Here is a 27,982-nt window from a genome sequence, read left to right as displayed (position 1 = left end):
CCTTCTTCCAGACAGCCCCACCAAGGGTGGGTTTGCAGCTGTTCTTTATTCTCTCACTTGTCACACAGCCACCAGGACAGTGACACCTTGGTGTCACCACACAGCCTTCAGGTCCAGGAGGCAGCAAAGTTTTAGGTACCGCTTTTTCTTTCTAAACTACATAAAATTTTTCTCTCTTTAAAAGCAAAAATCAACGGTGCAACACCAAATCCTGCTCAGATCCTGCCAGTCAGTGGGACAGCAGACCAGGGTGACACCCAGGGGGTGGCATCAGCTACCAACAGGCACTGGGGAGAGGAGGAGGGGGGGGGGAAACTAGAAATAAAATAATCTGAATCTTCAGTTAGCTGCAAAACATTTGTTTGAAAACCTCTTGTGCAGATTTGCAGCATGGGGCCACGAGCAAGAAGCAAGGAAGAAAACAGAATTATTAGGGGGAAGATGTGTGAGATGCCAACCCCAAGGCTGGGTCCTGCCACCCTTGCTCCAAGAAACATGGAAGATGGGAAGTTAAAGCCACTTGCTGAAAATTGGGATTATTTTCCCCCAAAGTTTATCCCACTCATCCACTGCCAGAAAAACATCCTGAGGGGAAGTTCCCTCCCAAGCTGGTTGCAGCCTGGGGTCGTACAGCACTGGTCTAAGAACAGAGATGGCTTTGAATCCCCATGGACCAAGCAAGAAAAAGAAAAGTGCCACCTCCAGGTGGTTTCTCAGAGGGTTTGAGCCTTGTTTTTCAGCCTGGCAACACGTGGACACCCTGCCCATCTCTAACATCCTCTGGCAGAGAGGTTGGACCTACCTGAGGCTGCTGGGTGGGTGATGGATCCTCTGCTCTGGAGTCCCCCAGACCCAGCACAGCCACTGCTCCCCAGAACAGCACCCAGGTACTAAACCACTCATTTGCCACATAACTCACCCCCAGCAGCTGCTCCAGGCATCAACAGGGAGGCACCTGCTGGAGGAGTCTCAGCACTGCTCAGCTCTCCCACACAACTTGAGTTCAGCAGGCAAGCTCTCCTTTGGATTTTAAACAGCAGACAAATCCCTTCTTCCTTTGTGTGACACAAGTAACAGAGAGAGCACAGGTCAGAGCAGAAAGCAGGCACATGCAGACAGGAGTTAGGAGCAGAAGGGTGCAAGCAACAGGGTCATCTCTAAGCCAGGATGCTGCCTGGAAAAGTTACTGCAGTCCATGCCATGGAATTCAGAGAGCAGAAAAGCTGGACAGTCCCCAGCTGTCATCACCCACAGGGCCAGGGCACCACGACTGCTCCACAGCCCAAACCCTGAGCTGGTGATGGGGAGCAGGACTGTCACTGAGAACTGGTGTTAGCAGAGCCACAAGAGCTTAAAAGCAGCAGCAGCAGGGAAGAAAAATTTCAGATCTTCAGCTTGCAAAGCAGTTACTGCATTCTGTCTCTCTGGGCCCCAGCCCCACTCTCAGGCTCCTACAAAAATAACAGGAGCTTTTTCCTAGACCTCAGGGTCTGACCCTTTCCCCACCCCAGGCTCTGAGCCACGTACCAACCTTGTAAAATGATCTGCATGTGACACAGGTGACAGTTTGAGAGCCAGCAATAGAAGGATAAATATTCTTCATCATAATATAAATAGCTGTAGAACATCTCAACAAGGGCAAAGTGCTTATTCTTTTTTTTCCTTAATTAAAACAAAATAAACCCCTAAATATAACTGTCTCAACCACAACAGAAGGTTCAACTCCTAAAACACCTGAATAATCTAAATAACACTTGAAATGACATTAAAGTGATGCAGGCAGAGTGCTCAGTCCTTGGGGACACGGAAGTTGTCCTTCTCTCTCCTGATGGCCCCCATTGTCTGGATGGGGTCAGTCTCCCCAGCATGCTGCTGAACTGTCTTCTCCCTGCCAGGAAGGAATGGCAGGGACAGCAAATGCAGGGGCTGCAAGATAAAATCTCCTCTGGGAAGTCACTGCTGTCACCTTTTGCCTGAAGCGAGGGGAAACGTTGAACCCAAAGATCAAAGCCCCAGGACTTTGGCACCAGGCTTAGCAGCTCCCTTGGTTTTTATGCAAAAGGAAATCAGAAATGCTCTCAGAACAGCAGCTGCTGCTGCCCACACCTCTGCCTGACAAAGGAACACATTTACACGATCAACTTGCTCTGTCTCCTGAGGCAGGGAGGTCAGGACTGGCAGAGATGCTCCCCACAACCCTCCCAACCCCACCACAGCAAGCTCCTGCCAGGACAGCAAATCCATCTTCAGGAGGGTCTTGAGGGCATGATATTATGAATATGTGAGGCAGGAGAGCAATTCCCACTCGCAGCTCTTTCTTTGGAGACCTCCTCCTTCCCACACCCCCTTCCCAAACCCAAGGAGCATCCCCACACCCACACCTCCTCCATACCTCACTCGCATGAAAGGGTTGTATGTGAATTCTTCTGCAATGGTGGAGGGTATGGTGGGCTCACCACTGTCATACTTGGCCTGGGAAAAAGGAGAGATTTCTGCTTAATGAGGGAAGTTTTGGTGAAGAAGAAATGTCCTGTATTTAAACCATGCAGGGCTGGTGCTGCACAGAACTGCCACCTCCTCCCTGCTCCCACACTGCAGCCCCTGGCTCTGAACTCCCTTCCCTCAGCCTCTTTCTCCCTGACACTGCCTCCTCTAGAGGTCTGCAGGAAAGCAGCAATTCCAGGGAAAGGAGGAAGCAGCTTACCTTGGCCCAAGCCAGCTTTTCCTGGACAGCAACATTATTGGGTTCAACATGCCGAGCAAACTTGAGATTGCTGATTGTGTACTCGTGGCCACAGTAAACTCTCTAGGAGGAGAAAGGAGAAAATTTACCTGACAGCAGGTAAGCTTGGAGGGCACGGTGCTATCTCCATGGCAAGCCTGATGAAAAAGCCCAGGCACCTCAGCTTTGGTGAAATAAGCAGCCCCGAGCCTTCCCCCAGAGAGCAACAACCATCATTTGGGGTATTTCCTGCCCCAGAGGGCTCTGGCAGCAAAGACAACCCCTGCTCCAAGCAGCTGCTCCTTCAGCACCTGAGGAATTCTCTTTGAGCAGCAGTATCTCTGGGCAGACAGCTGCTCTGGTGCCTGCAGGAGTTCCTGGCCCCAAAGGAGGGGTCCGTACCGTTTTGGGGTCCAGGCTGCCCAAAATCTCAATCAGGGCTCTGTACATTTCCTCGGGGGTTCCCTCGAAGAACTTCCCACACCCAGCCACAAAGAGGGTGTCACCTGCAAGGGAGAGGGGACACAGCATCAGGACCAGAGGAGGTCCCCTCTTGTCCTTCCTAGGGTGGCCAGGGAACACTGGTTCTCTTTGCTCTGGAAGCTGAACACAGATGAGTCACCTCTGCATTTTCTCTCCCTGCTGCTCCCTCAAATCTTGCTTAGGCTGCTCCTTCTTCCATGCAGCAGCTGGTGCAAGCTCTGGAAAAGGCCCAGCAGGAGAGGGATGGCACAGCAGGCTGAGGAGGCTGGGCACAGAATTAGGGAAGGGGAAACCCTACTCTCCAAAAGAGGATCCAGAACCTGCCTACCAGAGATGGAGCACCAGCCCTCTTCTCACTCCCCTACTTTGCCTCTCTCAGTTTTGTTACAGACAGGGGGGACAGATAAATGGAAAAAACCCAACAGCTTTTGGAATCAGCCACACTTTGGCCTGAGTCAGTAAAACAATAGCTCTTGTTTCAAGGAAGACAACACTAGATGTAGGACCCATCCAGGGCTTGCTCTTGATGTTGCTTGCAGAGTGTCCAGCAATGCTTTACAAACCCAGAGGGCTTTCCACCACTTTCAGCTACAGCCAGATGTGGATGTTACCCAGAGCAGCAGGCAGGGCTGCACCTCCAGAGTCAGGGAAGCTCATTTCTTTGCAACACAGACTGCCAGCAAGGGAACCTCCCAACTCCTCACCTGTAAAAACAGCAGGTGGCTCGGAGCTATTTGGCTTAGTCACATAATAACAGATGTGTCCAGAAGTGTGACACGGCGTACAGAGGCATTTCACATTAAGAGATCCCACCTGAGAAGAAGGCAGAAGACTGGAGCTGAAGCTACTGTTTGCTAGCATTGGTAAGGTTAGAAAAGAATTGCAACTTGTTAAAATGGGTCTAGTAGGTCCTAGAGGCAAATTCTCACCCAGCAGGCCAGTAAACATCAGCCCTGCTCTTGGGAGAGTCCAGCAAGAGAGTTTTATGGCAGGGATATGGAAGGGAGATGGTTCTTCCTAGCAGGTGTGGTGCCAAAGAGAACTGCCAGATTCTTTCAGTTACATGCAGAGTGACTCAATGTTTGGTTGGAAGCAAGAGCAAGCAGATCCAGAGCAACACAAAATCCTCAGCAAAGATAATCAAGTGTAAAAAAAGCTCCGAACACAACTGAAGCTGAAGGGAAGAAGTGGATGACACTCAGGAAAAGGGAAGGATTAAAAATTGTCATGAGGCCAAGGGGCTGTTTCCCCCACAGCCTTCATTCCCGTGCCTTCCCACCTAGTTCTGTGCTCCCTTCTTCCCTGCTCTCCCCCCACCCCCAACAAAGCTGCACCCCAAGATCAGCAGTGACACTTGTGCCAGCCTGCACCTTTCACAGCAGTTTGTGTCACCTGCCACCTCACCTGCAACCAACCAGCCAGGTTCCAGCAAAGTTTGCTGCTCTAGCTGGGGAAAAGCAGTGCAGACAACCAGCATGGTTGGCCCTCTTGTTCTGCCCCCTGGATTGCAGCTTTCCTTCAGGGAACCAAGCACTGGGTGCCAGCTGGGCTGGAAGCAGAGCATGAGCCCTGAGTTAAAGCAGTTATCTAGGAGCATCCAGACACCCAGCAAGCCCCAAGAGATGCAGGGGGCTGAGCCATGCCAGTGCTCTCAGCAGCAGCCAAAAACAGAGAGGGAGGTTATGGGTGGCAGGGCTGGCCAAGGGCAGAGGCTCTCCTTAAACTACCAACTGCATCCAGGAGATGTGCACAGATCAAAGAAATGTGAGCAAAATATTAACTGGGGGTGGAATCCCACCAGTGTGACAAAGAGGAGATGTCCCCAGCAGCTCACTCCCTTTACCTTGAGTGATGTCAGGTGAGACACTTTCTGTGTCAGGGCCCCCACTCTGCTGTCTCCCCCATACACACGCAGCCCTGTCTCCATCTTCACAAGCTTCTCATTTCCTCCAGCGTGGTCCCTGGGAGGTCAGAAAAATGGATTTGGGCAGGGATGAAGTTTGTCATAACTCACACTGCAATGGCAACCTCCAGGGAACCCTTCCTGATCAACTGTGTCTAACACAGTCCTCATGTCCACATCAGTAGGAGTGGGGAGAACTTCTCCACTAACCAGGGCAGTGGGAGGGGGTAACAACCCCCCACAACTTCAGATCTAGGCTGGCAAACACCAAGGGGGTTCAACAATCAACCTCCAGTAAGTAGGGCAGGAAGAGACTGGGCTAACTGGGGTATGTGGAGCTCAGTGTGCCACCACACTGGTGGAGCAGGCACAGAGTTGTCCAAGCAGCTCAGCATTCACCTGCAGGGCTGGTCCTGCCAGATCAGGGCTGGCTCTCCAGCCACAGAGGTGGCTCCAGTGGGACCCATGGGAGAGGTTCCTCAGGTTCAGCACCCCAAAACTTTCACTTTCACACGCTTGGCAGAGTTAATCTGCAGTGCAGATAATCCTCCCACAAGTGCTGACTCTCAAAAACACACCCCACAGGCGAGTCCCAGCACCTCCTTCCCACACTCCACAGCTACCTTCACGTGTTTATTTCTCTGGCCACCTGGGAAAAGTCAGCATTTTAAAGGTTAAAGGCACTGACTCACAGAGCTTGCAGTCTGGACAATAATTCTTATCATGATAAGCCCAGGGGAACACCTCCTGAGCTCTGATCCTTCTCCTCACACCTAAGCTCCTGCTTCAAGACCAATTTGATCCAGAAAAGCAACAGTTCTTGCCTGCTTGTGTTTATGCAGACAAAAGAGGGATCCTACCAGAGCAGACAGTTACCAGTGATGATGTGTGGTCAGGACAGTGGTCAGCTTCACCCCGTGCTTTTTGACTGCATCCAAAACCTGCAGGCACAGCAAGAACATCACAACTCAGAGGAAATGATTGAACAGCACACCTCGTACCTGGGGTGACCCAGGAACAATGCTCCAAGGGTTGAGAGGGCCACAACATCAACCCTGCAGAGAGCTCATCCTTCTCCAAGCTGCAGTTACAGATCTCTGACCCAGAGAGCCCCCACTGAGCCCTCAGCCCCCTTTCCTCTTTCCTGCACTGTATCAAATTAAAGGCAAAACCCCCAAATCAGGCCAATAACCCTTGAAGTCAGGGACAAGCTGCCTGAGCCCAGAGGCCCTGGCTGTACCTCTGCCTGGCCAGTATTTCCTGCCTTTCCCCCACTCCTGAGTCACTGTCTGACTAATATCCTCGTGGACTTGGCAACCTGGGAAGCATCTCCCAGCCCTTGGGAGCTCCCAGGCAGACAGCATTACCTTCTGGGGCTGCACAGGATCCACGATTGCAGCCTCCTTGGTTTCCTCATCAATCAGGAGGTACATGTAGTTGTCTGTGAGGGCTGGGAGCAGTTCCACCTTCATGTCTGCTTGTGTGAAAGTCTTGGACCTCCTCTGCTCGTGCTCTGTGTGCAGGAAGACAGACCACAAGTGTGCTGGACCTGGGGACCCCAAAAACAACCCTCAGGTTAGACCAGGGAGGGGAATAAATGGGACAGAGCACAGCAGATCCCTCAGCCCACGGCCCCAGAGAAGGAAAGGTAGGGACAGCCCGTGCTGCCTCCTTCAAAGGGAAGGGAAAGAGGGCACCAGAGGACAAAACCCCAGTGCCTGGCTGGGTCAGAGTGCAGGAGGCTCCCAGTGCCCTACAGCTCCACACTTTGCTCCCACAGATGCAGGCAAAGTGTGGCTTGGAGAGAAGATTTCAAGGGGCAGGAAAGAAGAACAGAGAAGGAACAGCTGGACAAAGGTCAGGTCCCCACAGGCTGGGACAGTGACTTTGTAGAAAAAGAAGGTAAAAAAAAAAAAAACAACACAAAAGGTCATGTTAGAGCTAAAAGCCAATAAAGGACAGGGGAGGGAAGGAGAAATACAGCAATACTCACACTGCTAGAATAGAAACATCTAATTTGTTACTTGGGGACCTGGCATCCTGCATGGAGAGAAGATGGGGTCTCAGTGTGGAAGGCAAAGGTTCCCCCTGGGCAGGGACCAGGCCTGCAGGTTTGCTGCTCACAGCCTCCCTTGGTGCAACAGCAGTGCCTGCCTGTTTGCTTCTGGTTAAATGTTTAATCAGATCCAAGAGGTGGATCTAGTTCCAGATGCAAATAACCTGGGCTCTGCTGTGCAACTCATAGGTTACACAGCTCTTAAAGAAACAACCAAGCCCCAAGAGGCTCTGTCATTAAAAAAAAAAAAAAATAAAGGAAAGAAAGAGGGCAAGACCTGCCCTTGCTGGGGCTCTGGGTCCATGTGCATGCAGGGGGAGAGGTGACAGTCCCTCCCAGCCAGAACTCTGCACACCCCAGGCTCTCACACAGCCCACTGGAGGTGACTGAGTTGGTCTGAGCTGTGCTGGCTCAGCCACTGCTTCATTTTGCAGCACTGCCTCTTCCCTGAGGTTCCTGACACTTGGTCACCCCCATCAGTGCCAAAGGGAGGGGTCACCACGCTTGTAATCACCCTGCCCCACTCTCCCAAAACAAGCCAGTCCTGCCCACCCCTGATAAGAGCCTGTCCCCAAGAGGAGAGGCACCACAGACAGCCCTCCAGAGCTCAACTGGGCCAACAAGGCTCCAGAACCAAGATCCCAGTTCTGACTGGGACACATGGCTGCTGCAAGCCCAGCCCTGGGGCAGCTGTGAGATCTCTCTGGTACAACTCTCCTGCCCAGAACTTCTTCCCTTTCCACCTCCATCATCTCCCTTGCTTCTGAGGGAAGGAGGGGAGATGGCAGTGAAGGGAAATGTTGGAAAGAAAACCCCCAAGGCATGCACTGGGGGGTTGGTGGTGAAGGCACAAAATATTGAGAAAAGCATCCATACCTGCTGAGTGCTCCTCTGGGGCAGAAAAGTCCTTCCAAAAAAAAAAAAAAAAAAAAAAAAAAGGAGGAAAGAAAAAAGAAAAAAAAAACACAAAAAAACCCTTACTATTCCTTTCAATCACTTGTTCTGTTGCTGCTCCCTCACCTGAAGCACTTTTCTTTTGGATGCTATGAGTCACAAGGACTCCTTTTTCTGCATGTTTGTTTGCATGCCAGGCACTTACTGGAAAAAAGAGCACCACACCAGAAAAAAAAAAACCACCAAAACCCAAACCAAAAACCCCCACCCAAAACATAAACAGGAATACACAACCTTAGCTTCAAGTCAAAGGGATTATTCACATACTTAAAACATTCTCTTCCTATGAACCATTTCTAACCTTGGCCACCATCCCAAAGTTGCAGGTTTAAGTCTCAATTCTTGCAAAACAAACAAACAGAGAAGCTACACCACACAGGGGAAAACATCATTTAAACAAAAACAGGAGAAACCATCTGCAAAGTAGGAAACCCCTGAATTTCCACCTACCCCTTTCCAGCCTCATGCAGACTCAGCACTGCTCAGAAGTGTCCTCAGTCCCCATCCTGCTCCAGGAACCTCCCTGAGCCACCCAAACCCCCTGCCCTGGCCCAGCACTAACACAGATTTTTTCAGGAGAGCTGAAGACATGCAGGTCTGCTCCAAAAATTAATGCCCAATGACCTCATTTTTTGCACCATATCTCTCCTGACTTCCTGCTGGATGCAGAGGGGGCTGGGGAGGGAAAAGCAACACATTTGAGTTGCCAGGAGGAAGGGTTTGCAGATGGGCAGGGTCAGTGTTACCACCTCAGTGCATGTGGGCAGCAGTTTAACATCAGATTCCTTCAGAAAAAGTGATGCTTCCTACATTTTTCTCTGCAGCGTTTCCTTCTACTCCTTCCATCACAGAAAAGAGTGGAAAATTCCAATTTCAAGCACAGCTGCCACCCAGAAATGCCTGCCCAGAAATAGATGGACATCCCTGCATTGCCTCATTAAGAAGAAACACTCTGGCCACGTTTCACACACTCTGCACAAAGATATTTTCTGGATCCCCAGGCAATTTGTGGCCCCACAAACCACAGGCAACTCCTGCTCCCACTCCACCTACCTGCCTGGCACCCACCAGTGGAGCAGAACCCCCGTGGAAGGTGCAGCACCCACCCTGCAACCTGGGTGACTGGGGGGCTGCCAGTTTAAATCGATTTGACATCAATTTTCCCAACACAGAACCAAGGTTTCCACGTCTGGGAGTTAACTCCAATGGATTCTGGCTTGTTCAGGCTGGGTCTCAAAAGTGAAGTGATGCAAAAGCCCTCTGGGAGGACTTCCCAGAGATGCTGTGCAGCTAAAGCCTGAGTTCTAGGTCAAAGAGATGCTTCCAGAATTCAGGCCCTGAATTTCAACGCAGTGCTTTGACAGTCTGGGGGTTGTGGGGTTTGTTTTTTTATTATTATTTTATTTGTTTACATTGCCAATACAGCCTGGCACCCATCAGATCCAGCTGAAATTCCAGCCCTCATCCCCCATCTCCCTACACGCAGGGCAGTAACCAGCACTGGGGAAACCCAAAAGCTCCGCAGGGCCCTCCCAGATGTTTCAGTGCTGGGAAAAGGCTCCAGCTGAGCAGATTCGGACCTATTTGCGGCTCTCAATCAGCTTAAAAACCTCGGCGCAGCGGAAAACGAGGAGAAAACCCAACCGAACCCAACTAACCCCAGCGCCAAACTTCCAGCTTGCCGGGGGAGCCGCTGCCAGCCCCAGGGCCCGCATCCTGCGGGGAGCATCTCACCGCATCTCACCCCGCTCCTGCCTCCAAGGAGCTCCCCGCCCAACCCACGGGCCGAACCCCAGCACCCCGGTTCGGTACCGCCCGCCCCACCTACCGGCTCGGAGCAAGGCGCCAGCTCCCAGGGCCGCCAGGGCGGTACCGAAGCCCCGCCAGCCCCTGCCCAGCATGGTACCGCTCGCCCCGCCCGGTACCAAAGCCCGGCCCGGTTACCTTTGCTCCCCGCCCTGAAGCCGGCCCGGGGGAGGCGGGCAGGGGGGTGCCCGACCCGGCACGGCCCGGCCCGGCCCGGCCCGGCGTGCGGCGGGGGCGGTGCTGAGCCCGCCCGGCCCCCTTCTTCCCTTCCTTCTTCCTTCCCCGTTGCTCCGGGCACGCCCGGGCTCGGCGATTTGCTGAGAGGGGGAAAGAGGAGGGATCGGAGCGAGGGGAGGAGGAGGAGGAGGAGGAGGAAGCCCGGGGAAGGACGGCCCAAGGGCGGTTGGAGCAGAGGAGGTGATGGCTTCCTCCAGACCTCTGCCGCGGTTTTGGGAGTGGGGTAAGAACATCGTCTGCGTGGGTCGTAACTACGCGGAGCACGCGAAGGAGATGGGGAGCAGCCTCCCCGCTGCCCCCCTCTTCTTCCTCAAGCCTTCCTCAGCCTACCTGCGGGAAGGGTCCCCCATCCTCCGGCCCCACTACTGCAAGGAGCTGCACCACGAAGTGGAGCTGGGGGTGGTGATGGGGAGGAGAGCTGAGGATGTGTCCCAGGAGGCTGCCATGGAGCATGTGGGGGGCTACGTCCTCTGCTTGGATATGACAGCCAGGGACACCCAGGAGGAGTGCAAGAAGAAGGGTCTGCCCTGGACTTTGGCCAAGGGGTTCAGATCCTCCTGCCCCGTCAGTGATTTTGTGCCCAAGGAGAAGATTCCAGACCCTCACAAGCTGAAGATCTGGCTGAAGGTGAACGGCAAGCTGAGGCAGGAGGGTGAAACCTCATCCATGATCTTCTCCATCCCTTACCTGATCAGCTACATCAGCAAAGTGATCACCCTGGAAGAAGGGGATTTGATCCTGACGGGGACTCCTGCAGGAGTTGGTTCCGTGCAGGCCAACGATGAGATAGAAGCTGGGATAACTGATGTCCTCTCCATGAGGTTCAAGGTGGCAGAGCAAAAACATGGATCCTAACTGGGAGCTGGGCTGGGCCCCTGCCTGCCTGGGAGGAGGCTCTTTTGGGGAACATCTGGTGCATGAAGAGACACAGAGCTGGATGTCGAGGACTGACGTGGCCCAAGCATCACACAAAGACACAAAAAACCAACTAAAAGGCATTTGGATAATCCAGCCCCATTTCCAAGGAGGCTTCAGCCTCCTCTGAGACTGGGAAGCTGGAGTCCAACCCAGCTGGGGCTGATGGTTACACCCAAGCCATACCTTGGTGGATGGAGACAAGAGCTGGGGAGCTGGGCTGGTGCTGTTGTCCTCTTCTGGATGCTTTGAGCTTTGTCAATATTTTGCCTTAAAGAAAAAAAAAAAAAAATCATTAAAACGATGTGGGAGCTAAAGCTCACCCATGCTCTGTGAAATCAAAGCTGTATGTGTTCAGTAAGTGAAGAATTACAGCTTCAGAAAGAATGTTTCTCCTTGGGGCATTATACAATAAAAAGATGTTTGCTTTTTAGATTAGTTTCACAATTCCTCCGTGCGTTTTCCAAATGTACAAATTAATCCAGGATTGCTTTCCCTCCCACTCCAAGGGGTGTAATGCAGCAGGAAGTGTGCCAAATGCTTGGCAGAATTTTTTTTCCTAAGCTGAGCTTTAAATATGCTTTTTAAAGTAAAATAATTCGACAGATCAAGAATAAAGAAGCTCATTGGTAAAAGATCACCAGTAAACTTGTCTGTACTTCTGATTTAAATAAATTTTTAATAAAAATCTAACTGCAGCAATTGCTATAACTTAAGCAATGCAGTGCAACAGTTGGAGTTTTTAACTGTTTCCAGCTGTTCAAAAGTCATGCTGTGTGACTTTTCCTGTTTCCAGCTCCAGCTGATCCAACACTCTCTCTCCCAGTTTGCATGACAGTGAGATCTCTTTCAATTCAATTGAGTGACAAAGTTGTAAAATATAATTAAAAAAAAAAACCCTCCCGCCCCCCCTCCTCCCCGCCCAACATCAAAACTTCCCTTTTTCAAAGGTTGCAGAGAACTGACTTAATTTCTAACCAAAGCAGATGGATTGTTTGGGGTTTTTTTTTTCACATACGTGCACGCAACAAAGTTAAATGCTTCCAGTTCCTGGAGCCAGATCTTAATAGCCACTTTGGTTTTAATAGCACATTTGGAGAGCTTTGCAGGAAAACAAAGGACAAAGACAAGCACCTCTGTGAAAGAGCAGCGTGGCCCAGGCCCCTGCAGATCCTGTGGTTAAAAGCAAGCAGCACATGTTGCAGAGAAGTTTTTCTATCCACTTGCTTCTCCAGCTGCCTGCTCTGCAGCAGAGGGCTCTGTGCCTGTGCACCACCTGCAAACTCACATTGCACTTCACTGCTTTTTGACTTAGGCACAAAAGTTCTTTGTATGCTGAGGCTTAAATGCTGTGGGATGTAATTCAGATTTCCTCTGAAGGGAAGCAAAGGAGCTGAGACTGATAGAAGCAGATCTTCAGCTGTTACATCTGATAAGAACCAGCTCCCAGCTCACAGGGGTTTTGAGTTGCAGAAGATTTAGACTGAATGTTAGGAAAAATTTATTTACCATGAGAGTTGTAGAAAAATGGAGCAGGTTGCCCAGGGAGGGAGGTGGTTGAGGCCTCATCCCTGGAGATCCTCAAGGTGAGGCTTGATGAGGCTCTGATCACACTGATCTGGGTGAGGGTGTCCCTGCTGACTGCAGGGGGTTGGACTGGGTGACCTTTAGAGGTCCCTTCCAACCCAAATTATTCTCTGATTCCATGCAGATGCTCCTTGGTTTCAGTCTGTCAGCAGGGAAGCTGGCACTGGGCTTGCTGCAGCTGGGTGAGTTGGGCCAAGCAGAGGAGTCAGACCAAGAGGGGCTGGGCTGAGCAGGGAAACTGGGGCAAGTAGTTCTGAAAGAGGAAGGATTAAATTCATTTTCTGGACTGCTTCCATTTCTTGGTGCCTGTCAAAGAGTTTGGTCTTTAGTGCTGGGTATTGATTGCTGAGCTGAGTGGTGATTAAAAGTGCTGCAAACATTCCCTCCAGAGTATCAGCTGTTAGAGCAGGAAAACCTTGGAGTTGTTTGTTGGTGCAACAGGAGAGCTGCAGTCACCCAACACCGGCAACGATTTCTTTGTGCTTTTTCACTTCCTTGTTCCCACTCCCATGATGAGGAGGATCCAGACTTGGTGGTTGCTTTGTCCAAATTCACTGTTGCTGTGGTTGTTTTCTCCCTGCCACCTTGCTGAGGGGGCAGGCAGGACAAGAGGGGTGATCAGAGTTCCTCAGGCTGTGCTAAGCCTCACAAGCACTTTGCAGAAGAGGCTGTTTCCTCCCACCATTTCACACAGGCTGACTCTTGGTATGCTCACACGGTGAGCTGCAGGGAAGCCAAGGACAGAAAGAGATTAAAAACAAACAAAAAAAACCATGGAGAAAGGCAAAATATGAATACCTGGGTTGGTTCTGTTCAGCTAAGGGTGAAGAGCCCTTTCTCTGCTGCTGAACATCTCAGCTTGATTGTTTGGCAGAGGTTCCTGGGGACTGATCATTCCATTCCTGCTATGGAATTCCCAATCTGCTCTGGAAAAAAGCACCTTTGCAAACACCAAAGCTTTTCCCAAACCTCTGCAGTTGCCCCAGGTTCCATGTCTGGCCCCACCAACGTGCATCACAAAGCCAGGCACTATTTCAAAGTGGGGTTTTATTTTTTATTTTAACTAACACAGAGGTAGCAACAAAGTAGGAAGGCAGCAACAAACACAAACTCAACAGATCTGTCTTGGACTGTTTATTATTTCTGGTTTTTTTTCAAAGGTATTCTAAACGGAGTGAAGAAACCTTCCACCCCCTGGTGAGGGGCTGAATTCAGTAAAAAATTAACTTTTCTGAAAATTTTGAATTACAATCACCTGAAACAGATCAACACAGAGCCCAAAAACAGGGATTAGTAACTCTTATTCCTGCTTTACCATCAGAACACATTTAGCAAAATACAAGACAAGAGCATCCTGCCTCTAAATAACACAGTGAAGTCTTTTTTTTTTTTTTTTTTAGCTATTATGAGTCGCATAATCTCTTATCTCCAATCTCCTTTTCCCACCAAGCTCTGACTGGCCTCTGCAGGGTCTGCCAGTTTACAGGAAAGAACATTCACTTTCAGTCCATTTCTCCAGTTGGGTGACAAAGTAACCTGTAAAAAATGATTCAGGATCTTTGTTTTTACTGCTGTAGAGCCCTCTGAAATAACTTTTCAAATATCACACAGCAGGTTTAATTGGCAGACTTGGTTAGACACATTTTACATTGGTTTGTGTTCCAGTGCACACATTTTGTGCTGTTTCTCTGTCATTATTCATGTAAAACACTTTGATTTTTTCCTGGATATACAGGTAGAGGGTAGGGGAGATGAGGGAGGAGGAAAAATTTTGCTAAGCATGGCAAGTTTAAAAAAAAAAAAAAGAGTCAGTTTAGAGTTGTCCTAAACCAAGCAGTTCAGTAAAAAATTAATCCAGTCCAGTATGCAGCACATAATTAAAAAAAATAAAGGATTTGGCAAATAATAGCAGATTTTTAAGGAGCACTGCAGATTTTAGAGATACCTAAACAAATTATTCCAAAAAATACAGGTAATGGAGAAATATCCTTTGGTAACCCCCTGCAGCATCCAATCTGTTCCATATATTGCCTGCATCTTATTCTGGCCAACAGCTGTTCTTAAAATTTATTCATTGTAAACCTTCAGTTTACAGAACACAGTGACCAAGTAAATCACATATAAAGGTTTTGAAAGCCCAGCTCCTAAATCAGGAGTGGCCAAGAGCAGTTTGTGTCTCTCACAGTTTGTCTGAAAGAGGCCCTGCAGGGACATCCCCCTAATACTGAAGTTCTGACAAGGGCTATACTTGGGATATTCAGAATATATGCCAAAAAAAAAAAAAAAAATCCCAATTTTTAAAGGTTTAGCAGAATTTACATGGAATTTTTAGTACCAAATATACTACTGAAGAGGAAACATGGTTTAAATTAGTGTTTAAAGACTCACTTTGAAATAAATCTTGCTTCGTTCCAGAAGAAGTTGCCATTTCAGTGCAGTCCTCTTGTTTTCTGTCAGAGTGAGGAACTGATGGACCTGTTAACATCAGAGAACACTTCTTCAGCAGAGAGTTGTGACAACACCTCCACAACAAACTGATAATGATCTTATACATCACATTTTTATACATTTCTCAGCTCTATGTTTCTACTTTAACAGTGTTTGGTGTGATATGTGTACCCCAAGACAGTCAGATTATGCAGAATAAATGGAAGGGTGTTTGAGAATCAAAGGCAGGAAATCCCAACCATGTTCTTAGAAAAGTGTGAATTAATTAAAATAAAGCAACATGCTGAATAGAGTGCTCACTCTGACACTGAGCACATTTCTTCTTCTTAGCATTTCTTATTAGTTACTGACTTCCAACTTTTGGCTTGCAAAACAATGTGTTCAGCTGGTGTGTACACACAGGTAAATACCAAGGCATTTATGTAAACTTGTAATTTTCATCAGATGAAATCAAAGCAACCTAATTAGTTTCCACTTACAGTGCAGCCTAAGGTTTCCTCAGCTACCCAGTCAGACAGGTAACAAGAATAAAGAGTGCCTGTGTGATCTGTCAGATCAATGAGGATGTCAAAGCTTGCAAAAGTTGACTTGGAATCTGAAGAAACATCACTGCAGAAAGTGCATGTGTTTGACATTTCAGTCACTAGAAATCTGCACACTGAGCTGAAACATAAGAAGATAATTAATGCATATATGCAAGGCCTCTGTGTTTGAAACTGGTTCCTAGCCTGAGATTTCCCAAGAGACTTTTCCTCTTTAAAAAAAAGAAAAAAAAAAAATCTTCGTCTTCTAAACTCTGACTCAGACAAAATGGTCTCTCTCTTCTTCTCTCCTCAAGCACCAGGAAGAGCAAGTGCTCCATAAAGCCAACTCCTCTTCCCTGCTCCATCTGGAAGTCTACACACCAGCCATTCACATGGCACCCTCCAAAAGAGTTGTATTCCTTGTCCAGAACTTGACTAAAACATTGTTCTATCTAATTTGTGTCAGAGGAAGGAGGACAAGTGCTTTTAAATACAAATTTAAACCAGGCAGTTGCTTACCATCTGTTGTGAATAACTTTAGATGGATTGTCATCAATGTCCAGTGTAGAAATGTAGCCATAAATAATGCCATAAACTGGTTCAGGTTTCCCAGCACACTGGGAAGCTTTTTCCTTCAGCTGTTCCACGGTATAAACATCAACGATTGTCTCCACTAAAAGTTTAAAAGACATGTTAAGTGTGTCTGAGAAAGAACACAGATGATCAACAGCCAAAAAAAAAAAAAAAAAAAGGGGTCTTAAAGTAATAAAAAGGATTAGATTTGATCTAAAGCACCAGAAAAGCCAAACACAGCTTCCTTTTGAAGTGGGCTTAGCATTCGGAGAGAAAAAATAAAACAAAGAGGAGTCAAATCAGGGAAAGGTCTAATATTTAATCTGTGCAGCCCCCCATTTTTGACAGACCCTTTCCCTCTCCATTTTCATACTTATTGAAGACACAACATGCCAAGCAGGCTGGCTGTGGGCAGAGTCACCAACCCTGGAGATGCATAACTGGCACCATAAGGGCCAGTTCTGTAACACCAGGAACAACAGAGCAGAGCTGTGAGTGTTCAGCCAGGCTGTGCCTCTGCTTTGCATCCATCTACATGGAGAAACTTGAGATTCCAACTGCCCTGGGAAACTCCACACTCTGGTTAAATCAAATCAAAGTGTCTGAATCCATGCTTACAGTTAACAGAGTCTTTTGACTGCTCCATTTTATCATACAGAGCTTCTGGCTGGGCACTCTCTTTTATGAAGCTGAAGAGAACGTTTGCTTCTGCTGTTTCTTGAAAAGGGATTTCACAAAGTTATTAATGTATGTAGCATGTAAAAATAACAGCAGGGTTATATTTTACAGCTTTTTATTCTGGTAGCCCTAAGGTATCTCTTGGAATTAGCCAAGAAATGCTTTTCTCTTTTTTTTTTTTTAAATTTGAACTGCTAGTCCTATGTGGAATAAAGGCTGCTTAGGCAAAATTATGGAAAATTCATATAAACAAAGTAAAAAAAGGGAAAGCCAAAAGCTTTGGTCACCATATAACAGACAAGAAGCAGGGCACAGGCAGAAGCAAACAGCCCCAAATCCTGCATTTTAGTCTGCAGTGCTTAGTGATAGCAAGGGAATACTTCAGCAGCTCTTACCTGGGTTGGTTGTAATGATGGATTTTGAGATCACAGTTGCAGTCATACAGTTCCGAAATTTGTCAAAATTTATCCTCACATCTGCTGCAAATATTACTGTGCACACAGAAAAAAACAGCCAGGCAAAAAACCCAAGCAACTCTGCTACTGTAGAAGAAGTATCACATTAAGAAATACTGCTAAAAAAATAAACCCCAGACTGTTTTACCTGTTTCTCGTGGGATCCAACTCTGGGCAAGCTGAATAGATTCATTATCCCAACTAAATTAAAAGAGTTAATGTATGAAAACAGTTTTGAAACAGCACTAAAGCTAAACTACTACATAAAATATGTATATATTGTACAATTAAATTGCTCAAAGGGGACACAACTCCTTTCTTACATGCACAGGGAAATGAAATGGGGAAGTGTAGAGTTTTGCATTTGGGGAAGAACAACACGATGTCCCAGTATAGGTTGGGGGCTGAGCTGCTGGAGAGCAGTGTAGGTGAAAGAGACCTGGGGGTCCTGGTAGACAAGAAGATGCCCATGAGCCAGCAATGTGCCCTTGTGGCCAAGAAGGCCAATGGCATCCTGGGGTGCATTAGAAAGGGTGTGGTTAGTAGGTCAAGAGAGGTTCTCCTCCCCCTCTATTCTGCATTGGTGAGGCCACACCTGGAGTATTGTGTCCAGTTCTGGGCCCCTCAGTTCAAGAAGGACAGGGAAGTGCTTGAAAGAGTCCAGCACAGAGCTACTGAGATGATTAAGGGAGTGGAACATCTCCCTTATGAGGAAAGGCTGAGGGAGCTGGGTCTCTTTAGTTTGGAGAAAAGGAGACTGAGGGGTGACCTCATCAATGTTTTCAAATATGTAAGGGGTGAGTGTCAGGGAGATGGAGTTAGGCTTTTCTCAGTGGTGACCAGTGATAGGACAAGGGGTAATGGGTGTAAATTGGAGCATAGGAGGTTCAAGTTGAATATCAGAAAAAATTTTTTTACTGTAAGGGTGACAGAGCCCTGGAACAGGCTGCCCAGGGGGGTTGTGGAGTCTCCTTCACTGGAGACATTCAAAACCCACCTGGACACGTTCCTAGGGGATGTACTCTAGGGGGCCCTGCTCTGGCAGGGGGGGTTGGACTAGATGATCTTTCCAGGTCCCTTCCAACCCCTAGGATTCTAGGATTCTATGATTCTATGATTCTATGATTCTATGAAATGCCACATTTATCCACAGGCATCTAGGTTTTGGCCAGCCAGGATGCTTTGTGCACAGCCTGAAATAATCCCTGTTTTATCCCTTGCTGAAGAGGACAAAAGAAAGAGCTATTACATTGTTAAAAATTATTAAATGCAGAATATACCTGGGAAAAAAAAAAAGCCCTGTGTGTATTTCTGAGCTTTGACAAAAGTAATTTCTAACAAAATGCAAGCACAGGGACAGTCACTGCTCCTTCCTTTGGCTGCTGACATCACGAGGCCAGATGTGGGGCTGACTTCCCAACACTGCAGTCCTTGTCACTGTGGATGTTGTGACAGGAGTGAGGTCAGTGCTATCCCTCCCAAAGGGTCATTGGATGGTTAGAATCCTTGATAAATCTCATCCAGTTCCTCATAAGTTTGGATGGCAAGAATACTGCCAAAGCACAGGTTTGTCCTGCTGGTTTTTTCCCCCTGATACTTGGAAAAATACTGAAGACATTTCCTTTTCACCTAGGACTGCTCAGCCCCCTCTTTCTGATGGCCTCAGTTATCTTCACTCGAGCTGTTGCTCAAGGATTTCCTTAATCTTTGTCACCACCCACAGCTCCAGGAAAGGGCAAAAGGCAGAGCTGAGGGGAAGCACAGGAACACCCCCTGCTCCTGAGGCTCGTCCAGTGCCAGCACTGAAACAAAACCACAGCTCAGGGGGTGAAAAACTTCATGCCAGAGATGCTTATTCGTGTTGCTGTGAATCCTTCACCCCTGTTAAACGCTGCACTGAATGGCAACACAGTTCCTGACTCCAGCACTGAGAGCAATGCTATCTTGCTGCTCCTCTACAGAGAACAAAGGTCATTTCAGCCACCAGGCAGCAAAGCCAGAGCAAACCAACCCCCACCCCCCTTGCATGTAAAAAGCCACAAGTTTATTGCACAAACTCAGGGCAAAATCCAATTGTTGCCATGTAAACAAATCACTGTTTACATGCATCAGTGGATGGACATTGTCATGTCTGTAAAGAGGATACAGTTGGAAAAAAGGGCCAGAGTAGGATCAAAAAATGCTTCTGGGTTGTTTTAAACATTAAAAAACTATTTCAACCTATTTCCATTCCACTTATTAAATCTTCTTGGCTTCAAAAATGAAGCACACTCCTTCCCCCCCCTACGTAGTTTGTGGAATAAATGTACTGCCTTTGCAATTGTTTCTAAACACCATTTCCTGAATTAGTTCAAATTTCCACATTAACAAAATGTAGCTATTTGGCACCATTTTCCCAGTCATGAGCTAAGAGTCTGTCAGCAAGTAATAAAACTAGACAATACAGATGAGGTCACTCTGATGAGTCTCTTTTTTAAGCCTCTGTTTAACCTACATTGCTGCCTCATCACCCAAATAACCATACATTTAAATGAAAATATAATATTAGAACAGTCTGTATTCTAGTTAATTCCTTTCCCTACTCTTGTATGACTTTGGGAATTTTAGGGGATTAAAAAACATTTTACCATACTATGGGAAAAGACACCTCTGTTTCATCATACAGCTTTACTTCACATCTCTGACCTTTCCTTTTGTCGGAAGTCATAAAATACTTTGGCTCCCCAACCTGTAAGAAGAAAGAGAAGCAGTCACTTTCCCTCTAGGAGTTTAGAATAACTGAAGTGATAACCTGGAAAAAAAAAAGAGTTAAAAGGGGGCAAAACCCTGTAGACCACTGAAAAAAACCCCAACACATGGATACCACTAAAAGTTTAACAACAGTAAAGTTACTTTAAGATAAAGGGACACAATTCCTTTTATAAAAATGTGCAGTTTACATCTTTTTACTTGCACAGGCATTATTTCAAAGAGGCCACTGCTGTAGGACATTTCCATTCCCTTAATTCCCCCCTCCTGTTGGAAATCTTGGTGATGAAGCTCTCAAGCAGGTTGTCTGGTTACTGTAAGGCAGCTGAAGTGACCAGCCCAGCAATTCCTCTCCTCTACATGTCCCAAAATCCACATTCACACAAAAAAACTGCTCTGCAGTGGCTCCTGAACTTACTGCCATGACAGCTGCAAGCACATTAAGGATTTTTCCATCCAGGCTTTGTCCATTTGCAGTGATATCACCCAGTGAATAATAATCCTGAGGGTCCTTGACAGGCAGGTGCAACAGAGAAAGTAGTTTGGTGTCCATGTCATAACATGAGGATCTTTTGACCACGGAGTGATTTTCACTGAGCAATAATTTGTAGCCACTAGAGAGCATGCAGGAAACAGAGCCCATCAATCAACTCACCAATATATTAAGAGAATAAAATGTTAATTCAAGTCATGTGATAAAATAGCTGCTGATTTATTCCTCTACTGCTTCCCCTAAAGATACAGAAGAGTTTGGATTAATTTTGTCTAAAATTATTTTCTCTAAGTTATATACTTTGCTTTTATTATTTCCTTTATACTTCTTTAGAATAGAAATGCTAGCAGAGTACAAGACATATTTCAGCACTTAGCAACCAATAAAAAAAATTCTGAACTCACAAAAGAGAGACATTTACTCTGTTTAGTTACAAGGAGCATTATCACTTTAGGACAAAAATCCAAGGACCATACACTGAGTGATAGAGTCTCTTTTGAGAGTGTTTGACCAAACCTGGTTGAACAGAGGGAAGACAGAGATACAGAAGAAGATGAACCCAAAATACTTCTATCAGTTGCATGCTGCTCCAGTCAGCTGGCAGCTAAAGCAAGTAGTAACACTGCTGCTTCTGGAAAAAAAAAAAATAGCAGTTTATATGCTTTAGATTTACCTAGGAGTTACAGGGTTGAATTTTTCTTCCCTTTCTGCTTCCTTTGACTGGACTAAAGGATTTTCAATTGTAACTAAAATGAAACATTGAGAAGTGATGTTAGGAAACAGAATATGGGTACATGTGAAGAGAGACAGCTTTGAAAAATGGGTGTTTCCAAGGCTGATGCCAAAAGGAAAAAGAGATACATGCAGTGACTGCTGCTAAAAGTTTGAATTCTGGAAACCCCATCTGTCCAGACAGCTGCCAGTAGAGCCACAGTCCCACAGGAGTCCTCCAGGCATTTAATGGGAACAAAATGACCCCAAGTTCTTGTGTGAGCACTCTTCCTACTCACAAGTTTTACCCAAACACTCTGATCTAGCACCAACTGGCAGCAAAATTTCTATTAGCAAGATAAAAGCCCAGACCATAAATAAAAGCAAAGTTTTTGTTCTGATTCTACAATCATTGTCTTCATTAGTGACAGGACTAACACCAAACTACTCTGCAGAGTTTATTTTTCATAATTTATAAGAACAAGAATTGAGATTTATTAACTAGAGGTAAGTCCTGGGTGGCTGCATTCAGTAGGTTTGTATCTAGTTTTTTTTGTTGTTGACATATTTACTGGGTTTTAATTTAAATCCTTGAAATTTTACTCCTTTCCTCTTTATGCTTAGCATAACTGAACAATTTGTTTCCAATTAGACAATTTTCTGAGTCCTTGGAGAAAAATACAGCAAAACCACAAGCACATAACCCTGATTTACTGGGAAAAAAAACCCAACCCAACACATTCAAACAGAACCCTGTTGTGAATAAACTCCAACTTACCACAGTCTCCAACTCTAAAGCTTCCTGCAAGTGATTTTACATACTCTTCTCTGCCCCAAGAGCTCACATTTATGAAATAAGTGGGTGAATCCCGAATAGTAAAGCTGAAGGTGTATCTTTCAGACCCAATGTCTGCAAAAATAAACAGCACTGTTACACCCCATGAGCACAGTTTGGTTTCAGCCTAGAATATCTGTGTGAAAACTGTTAATTTCCAGGTTTTGCCACGAGCTGAGCACCCGCAATCTGGGGAGTTCCACTAGAGGTCAGCAGGCTGGGCAAGTGTTGCTGTTCCTGGGTGGGGATGGTGGGATTTGCTCCATCCCACCTCCTGCCTCTTCCCCCCGCCCCTTCCTTGAGGTTGTGCTGGATAAACGTACAAAGAGTGCAGGAGAAATAAAATAACCCTGCAGTGCTGCATTCAGGGCATGAATAATCACAAAAAAAGGCCCAAAGCCAGGTTGTGAAGGAGTGTGCATGCTAGCCCAGCATCATGCAATGTTAATTTTAAATCATCAGTGAAAACTTTAGCCAAACGAATGCTGCTCTTTCATCTTGGCTCTCAAACACACACAGCAATTTTTTTGTCCGTTTGAATTCTCTATATTTTACACTAAGTCTGTTTATCATTTAAGTACTTAAATATTTATGTGTGATTGCATATATGCCAAATTATACTATATAAGAAAATGAAGTAAGAACAGTTAAAAGGGACTGTACTTTTTCTGTCTGGAAAGCCTCTGACATCTGTTTTCCCAATAACCACACCGATTACATTCTAAAAAATAAAGAGATTATAGAATACAAGTATTAAACACAGATGTAGGAGATGAATTAGATTTCATGGACTCATACTCTACTGATGATAATAAACATATTTCTGACTAGTAATCACTTTAATCTATTTATTCCACAGTACCATATGAACTACAGACTAAAACATAAACACACAATTTTGCTGTAAGAAAAAGAATGACTAATAAAAATATTAAAAGAAATACATCTGTTTCTCTTTGTAAGGACAGTGGGAGGACAAAAGTTCACCCAAAGCATTCACAATTTTGGCTGTTGTACAGCAGTCTCTCCTCAGGTAGGCAACAGTGTTGTTGTTTCATGCTCTCTGCACAGGTCTCAGATCTCCTGAAATGCACCATGAAGAGCCTGGGCAGGATTTATTTTACAGTTAAGCACCCAAGGTTTCCCCTGCTGTCAGCACCAAGATCCACACAGGGTGAGCTCTTTATCTCATCCTCATCTGAGCAACATAAATTTCTACAGCTGCCTCTTTCTTGCTGTCTGTCTCTCAGCTGACTACAAAGGGAACTTTTTGGATGATTCAAACCAAAATCAATCTTATTCTGCTTTGCTAAACCTGTATTTATTCTGCAAGATTATCCCAGTCAAACAAAACTACTTGGAGCAGACACACACTGGAAGGAAGATGTAGGTATAAATAAAATACATGTATTAATCATATATATCTGTGTGGTGAGCATTCTTTTATTTAAAAAATAAGATTCTGCTCAGTGTGAGGTAGGAGTTTGCTCCCAATCACTAGATGGAGCAAGGTAACTGCCTTATCCTGCAGTGGTGGCAGTGAGCTCAGGGTGGAGGGATGATTCCAGCAGTGTGATGAGAGTTCTCCATAACAGAAAACTTTACCAGTCTGCAACTTGCAGTGATTTAGATGAAGATTGCATTATGCTCTTTTGGTTTGGTTTAAGAAACAACAATTAGAGTTAAACCAGAGTGCAAGATACCCTGTATCTCACCACGAGCAAAAAGAACTGACATCTGGAAGGACTCTTCACATGAATTAAGTTCCTCTCCAGTTTGCAAAAAGAGTTTCTCTCCTGTCCCTGACAAATATATTCACCTTTTGTAGCAGCACTCAGGCTGCACAGCACGCTGGCAGAAGGAAGTGCTGGGGCTGGAAGCTACTGGGGGGGGGGGGGGAGAAAGACGGAAAAAAAACTTCCAGAGGGCTTTTCCTTGCTTGTGCAACTCCACAAGCACCGGCTCCAGCGAAAGAGGAGGAGCAGAACGCGTCTGCACTGATGCAGGGGCTGTGCTGCCTTCTTTGGCAGAGCATTGCTTGAGGCTGCTCGAGCAGATCGTGAGACTGCAGCCTGAACACATCAGAGTTCCTTAGGCTTTGATCTGTTTCAGTCTTGAAAAATAAGCTGCCAATTAAAAAAAAAAAAAACAAAAAAAAAAAAACAAAGCCTCTGAAAGGTGTGTGCTCAGCTGTTTTAAAATCCTACCCATATTCTTGTCATTCTGTCATGACATACTAGTGATTTTGTTATAAAAACACTTTCTTTACTACCTGTTGATAACTGCAATATTCAAGATTATTTTCATTTGTAAAATAAATGCTTTTACCTGGGTTAATGGATCGTTGTAGAATTAAATGTTTTTTCTCCTTTGGGTTTTAGGTGGCCGACTAAAAAAACAAAGTCATAACAGATGATTTTAAAATAGCAGATTAAAATAAATAACAGATTAAAGTAGCTTTGTTGGAGACCAGAAGCTTATAAAAGGTTGGAGAGAATATCTAACACCCCTGTAAGGGAGTATAAAACACCCAGTTCACAAAAAAAAACCAACCCTAAATTGTGTCCCTCACAAATAAAAAACTGTGGGAACAGGAAAACTCCTTGTTTTCACCCTTTTCACAAACACCAGGCCTCCTGCAGGACATCCAGCTCTGCAGAGGTGCAGCACAGCTCCAGGGAAATGCTGCCTCTGGTGTGTTCCCCAGCTCCCAGCAGAGCTGAGCACTCGTGGGACACATTACCACTCGTGGGACACATTACCACTCGTGGGCTGCCCAGGGAAGGCTGGGAAATACTACCACAGACAAGGGTGTGGGCTCCTCCCTTCCTTATTAAAACATCACCTTGAAAAGCAAATAATGAAAAACTGTGCCCCTTCCAGACTTTGTTTTTTTTTATTCGGCCACCTAAAACCCAAAGGAGAAAAAACATTTAATTTTACAGCACATTTCATCCTGATCAGTTCTTGCTCCAGTGATCATAGTCCTCACCCACATCAGGACAACAACAACAACAAAAAAAATCATCCTCAAACATCTGTACAGAGCTTTACTGCTCATTAAGTTTACTTTGGAGTTCATCCTACTCTCTCCTACAAGCAAAACTCTGAGCTCCTCAAAGTGACAACCGCAGAAATCTGCTTTTTGTTCTAAAGAAACAGAAACAACAGTATCTGACATGAAACTGTGAGATTTTCATCCAGTCAGCCCAGCACACCATTCAGCAAGAGTTTTGTGTGAATAATCCAGCACTGTGTCATTTAGCTCAGAGGGACTGAGCACACACAAGGCTGCAGGATCGGGCCTGAGGTTCATAGCTTGTACTGAAAGACTATTGTAGGTTACAGATGTATTGTGCCTGCATAATGCTGACTCTGTACATGTCTTTACTAATTCAGCCTCCTTTTAAAGCATCACAAAGAAGCCTCTGAGACTTTCAGGCATTGAATTGTCCAGTCAATATCTGTGGTTGTGGTATCCACATACTATGGGCAGCAGCAGCATCGATTTTCATTTTGCTGGTTTAGGCACAAAGAAGGCAAGGTACTTTATATCTAACAATTATACTAATGCTATTAGTTGCTAAATACATGTCAATTACATAATTTTGCAGTAATATAATACAGTCATATACCATTTCGTTGGAGAACAAAAGTACTATGTCTGTGAGACTTACAGGACGAGCAAGATTTGGATGCAGATCTGAAAGGGCAACAAAGTCCCGTGTTGAGCTGGAAAAAGCCATTCTTTATCTGAAAGTAGAGAAAACTAATTTAGGTTTTCCTTTGTTTAAATCTAAACAAATAGCTTAAAACGATTCATAGCGAGAATAACAAAGTTACTTTTTAAAGGAAATGTTTTGGACTTAATAGCATCTGTTTTGAATAAGGAAATATTTCAAGCCATCTGAGGTAGACAATACTTTATTGTTTGTATTTGGCTGTGTAAGTTATGTATTTTACTGTAACTCCTCTACCTGTGCTTCTCCAAAAAAGGTCTGTAATTTAAATTTATTTATTTTTTCAGCATTAAATGACTCCATTAACACCAGCCTACGAAAACTATTTACCCTCCTTCTCCTGTCTGGGAAGTCCAACTGAATTTAATGAGGCAGTTCATTTATAAAAGGCCATTTACATGAGAGGAAAGAAAAGTTTTGGCTTGCAAACCACTTTAATTGAGGTTTAAGACTTAATATTAAGCTAATTTAAGGTGCAAGTTCATTCCTTCCTCAAAGGTAGAAAAATTTTGAAAATATTAAACCCAAAACTTTTGAAAATCAGTTATTTTCAGGCTGCCAACTTAGCATTACTGCCCATTCCTGTGAGCTACTGCACACTCAAGTCCTCTCTTGATGCCAAAGTCGGTCCATGAATGCTTTGTTAGCCTGTCTGAATGCCTCTTATTATTTCACAAGTACCCTCAGAGACATTATTGATATTTAGCAAATAGTTGTCAGATTATATTTTTTTGTAAAAGGGACTGTCAAGTCGTCCAGATCTTCATATGAGAGAGCTGCTGGCATTTTCTAGAGGATGCCTGTTCAAATGTTATAACAAAAAGTCCTGAATGGCTTTTGCAGTCTTTATACCTGGCACCTTGTGTAAGAATTGTTAACCATTTCATTTGTATAATAATCTGTTCAACACACAAGCAAAGAAATAGATACTCCAGGCTTTAAAAAAAGTTATCTGAGAACATAAAGTGACTTTTCTAACAGAACACCTCAAACTAAACTCTCACAGAAATACCTCCCAAATTTGCCTCACAAAAGCTGCTGAACTCTGAGGCCCTCAAACCTGTTCCCACCCCATTATGTGGAAGATTCCACATTCACTGATGGAGGAAAGTCACCTCAGCTATCCCTCCAAGAAGTTAAACTTTGTTAAATGACATAGCTCACACCTCAGCTGCACCAGCTTTAAGCAAGCAGCAGTGGATATATGAATACCAAAAGAAGATTTAGAGCCCATTTAGGGTCTGATTCCCCTGACAGGAGTTGGCCATTCCACCCTCACTTACCCCCCTGGAACAGGAACCTCTGGAGGAAGCTGAAGGAACCTTCTCTCAGCAGCACTCAGGATCAGACCTTCTTTTGAGAGAAAGGACAAGGTGGAAATCACCATAAATAAAAGGATGAAGCCTTTGGCACCACCACTACCACCCCAAACTGGTGTCTGGCACTAGAACAGCTCACACACCCCAAGATGGCCTGGGCTCCACAGTACAAAGAGATTTTTCTTGCCAGAACCCCAGACTGGTTTGGGTGGGAAGGAACCTTAAAGCCCATCCAGTGCCACCCCTGCCATGGGCAGGAACACCTCCGACTAGCCTAGGGTGCTCCAAGCCCCATCCAACCTTCAACACTGCCAGGGATGGGGCAGCCACAGCTTCTCACCCCCAGAGGGAAGAATTTCTTCCTCAGATCTCACCTCAGTCTCCCCTTCCCTTGGTCTCATCTCCTTCACTGCCTGAGCACCACATGGCAGCCATCCCACACGTGCAGGGACAGCATCAGCTGAGGGGCTGAGCAAGAAGCAGCACTTACCACATCCCCACTGAGGGGGTTTGCGGTGGGCATGGAGCAGCCAGAAAGCGAGGGGAAGATCATGCAAAGAAGGAGCGAGGCTGAGAGACAAAATGGCGGCGAGCTCCATAGGTGGGAAGAAAGGCTTTGGTGCTGCCTCTATGGCACATGGCAGCCATCCCACACGTGCAGAGACAGCATTAGCTGAGGGACTGAGGAAGAAGCAGCACTTACCACAAACCCACGGAGGGGGTTTGAGGTGAGCATGGAGCAGCCAGAAAAGGAGGGGAAGATCCCGAAAGGAAGGAGTGAGGCGATGAAGGCTG

At 46.0% G+C, this 27,982-nt stretch overlaps 3 protein-coding genes across 7 annotated transcripts; 1 reads left to right on the top strand and 2 right to left on the bottom strand.

The window, feature by feature from the left end:
* Positions 1–2: 2 nt before the first annotated feature.
* Positions 3–10,208, bottom strand: HAGH (hydroxyacylglutathione hydrolase). 4 transcript variants are annotated; one of them, XM_071761202.1, is made up of 10 exons: positions 10,063–10,187; positions 8,041–8,071; positions 6,476–6,657; positions 5,985–6,049; positions 5,049–5,166; positions 3,910–4,018; positions 3,125–3,228; positions 2,705–2,806; positions 2,393–2,472; positions 3–1,888 (listed from the first exon to the last, which is right to left on the bottom strand). In XM_071761202.1, the coding sequence occupies exons 3-10, from the start codon at positions 6,578–6,580 to the stop codon at positions 1,789–1,791; spliced, it is 783 nt and encodes a 260-aa protein (XP_071617303.1). In that variant the 5' UTR covers positions 6,581–6,657; positions 8,041–8,071; positions 10,063–10,187; the 3' UTR covers positions 3–1,788. The 4 variants fall into 4 exon arrangements, with proteins under 4 accessions (XP_071617303.1, XP_071617302.1, XP_071617300.1 ...); XM_071761201.1 differs by lacking the exon at positions 8,041–8,071 and having other exon boundaries at positions 10,063–10,208; XM_071761199.1 differs by lacking the exon at positions 8,041–8,071 and having other exon boundaries at positions 9,947–10,153.
* A 22-nt stretch (positions 10,209–10,230) lies between these two features.
* Positions 10,231–11,509, top strand: FAHD1 (fumarylacetoacetate hydrolase domain containing 1). The gene has a single exon (XM_071761203.1). The coding sequence runs from the start codon at positions 10,345–10,347 to the stop codon at positions 11,014–11,016; it is 672 nt and encodes a 223-aa protein (XP_071617304.1). The 5' UTR covers positions 10,231–10,344; the 3' UTR covers positions 11,017–11,509.
* Positions 11,510–13,687: 2,178 nt separating this feature from the next.
* MEIOB (meiosis specific with OB-fold) lies at positions 13,688–27,367 on the bottom strand. 2 transcript variants are annotated; one of them, XM_071760840.1, is made up of 14 exons: positions 27,152–27,365; positions 25,806–25,881; positions 22,792–22,849; positions 22,072–22,203; positions 21,256–21,328; positions 20,508–20,703; positions 19,969–20,069; positions 17,490–17,542; positions 17,282–17,377; positions 16,827–16,925; positions 16,155–16,308; positions 15,591–15,774; positions 15,052–15,138; positions 13,688–14,199 (listed from the first exon to the last, which is right to left on the bottom strand). In XM_071760840.1, the coding sequence occupies exons 2-14, from the start codon at positions 25,872–25,874 to the stop codon at positions 14,086–14,088; spliced, it is 1,416 nt and encodes a 471-aa protein (XP_071616941.1). In that variant the 5' UTR covers positions 25,875–25,881; positions 27,152–27,365; the 3' UTR covers positions 13,688–14,085. The 2 variants fall into 2 exon arrangements, with proteins under 2 accessions (XP_071616941.1, XP_071616942.1); XM_071760841.1 differs by lacking the exon at positions 16,827–16,925 and having other exon boundaries at positions 27,152–27,367.
* Positions 27,368–27,982: the final 615 nt, after the last annotated feature.

This window comes from Heliangelus exortis, chromosome 17 (genome assembly GCF_036169615.1).
Source record: "Heliangelus exortis chromosome 17, bHelExo1.hap1, whole genome shotgun sequence".
NCBI classification, from domain to species: domain Eukaryota; kingdom Metazoa; phylum Chordata; class Aves; order Apodiformes; family Trochilidae; genus Heliangelus; species Heliangelus exortis.
Note: the sequence above shows the minus strand (reverse complement) of the source record. Positions and strands in the feature narration are given on the sequence as shown.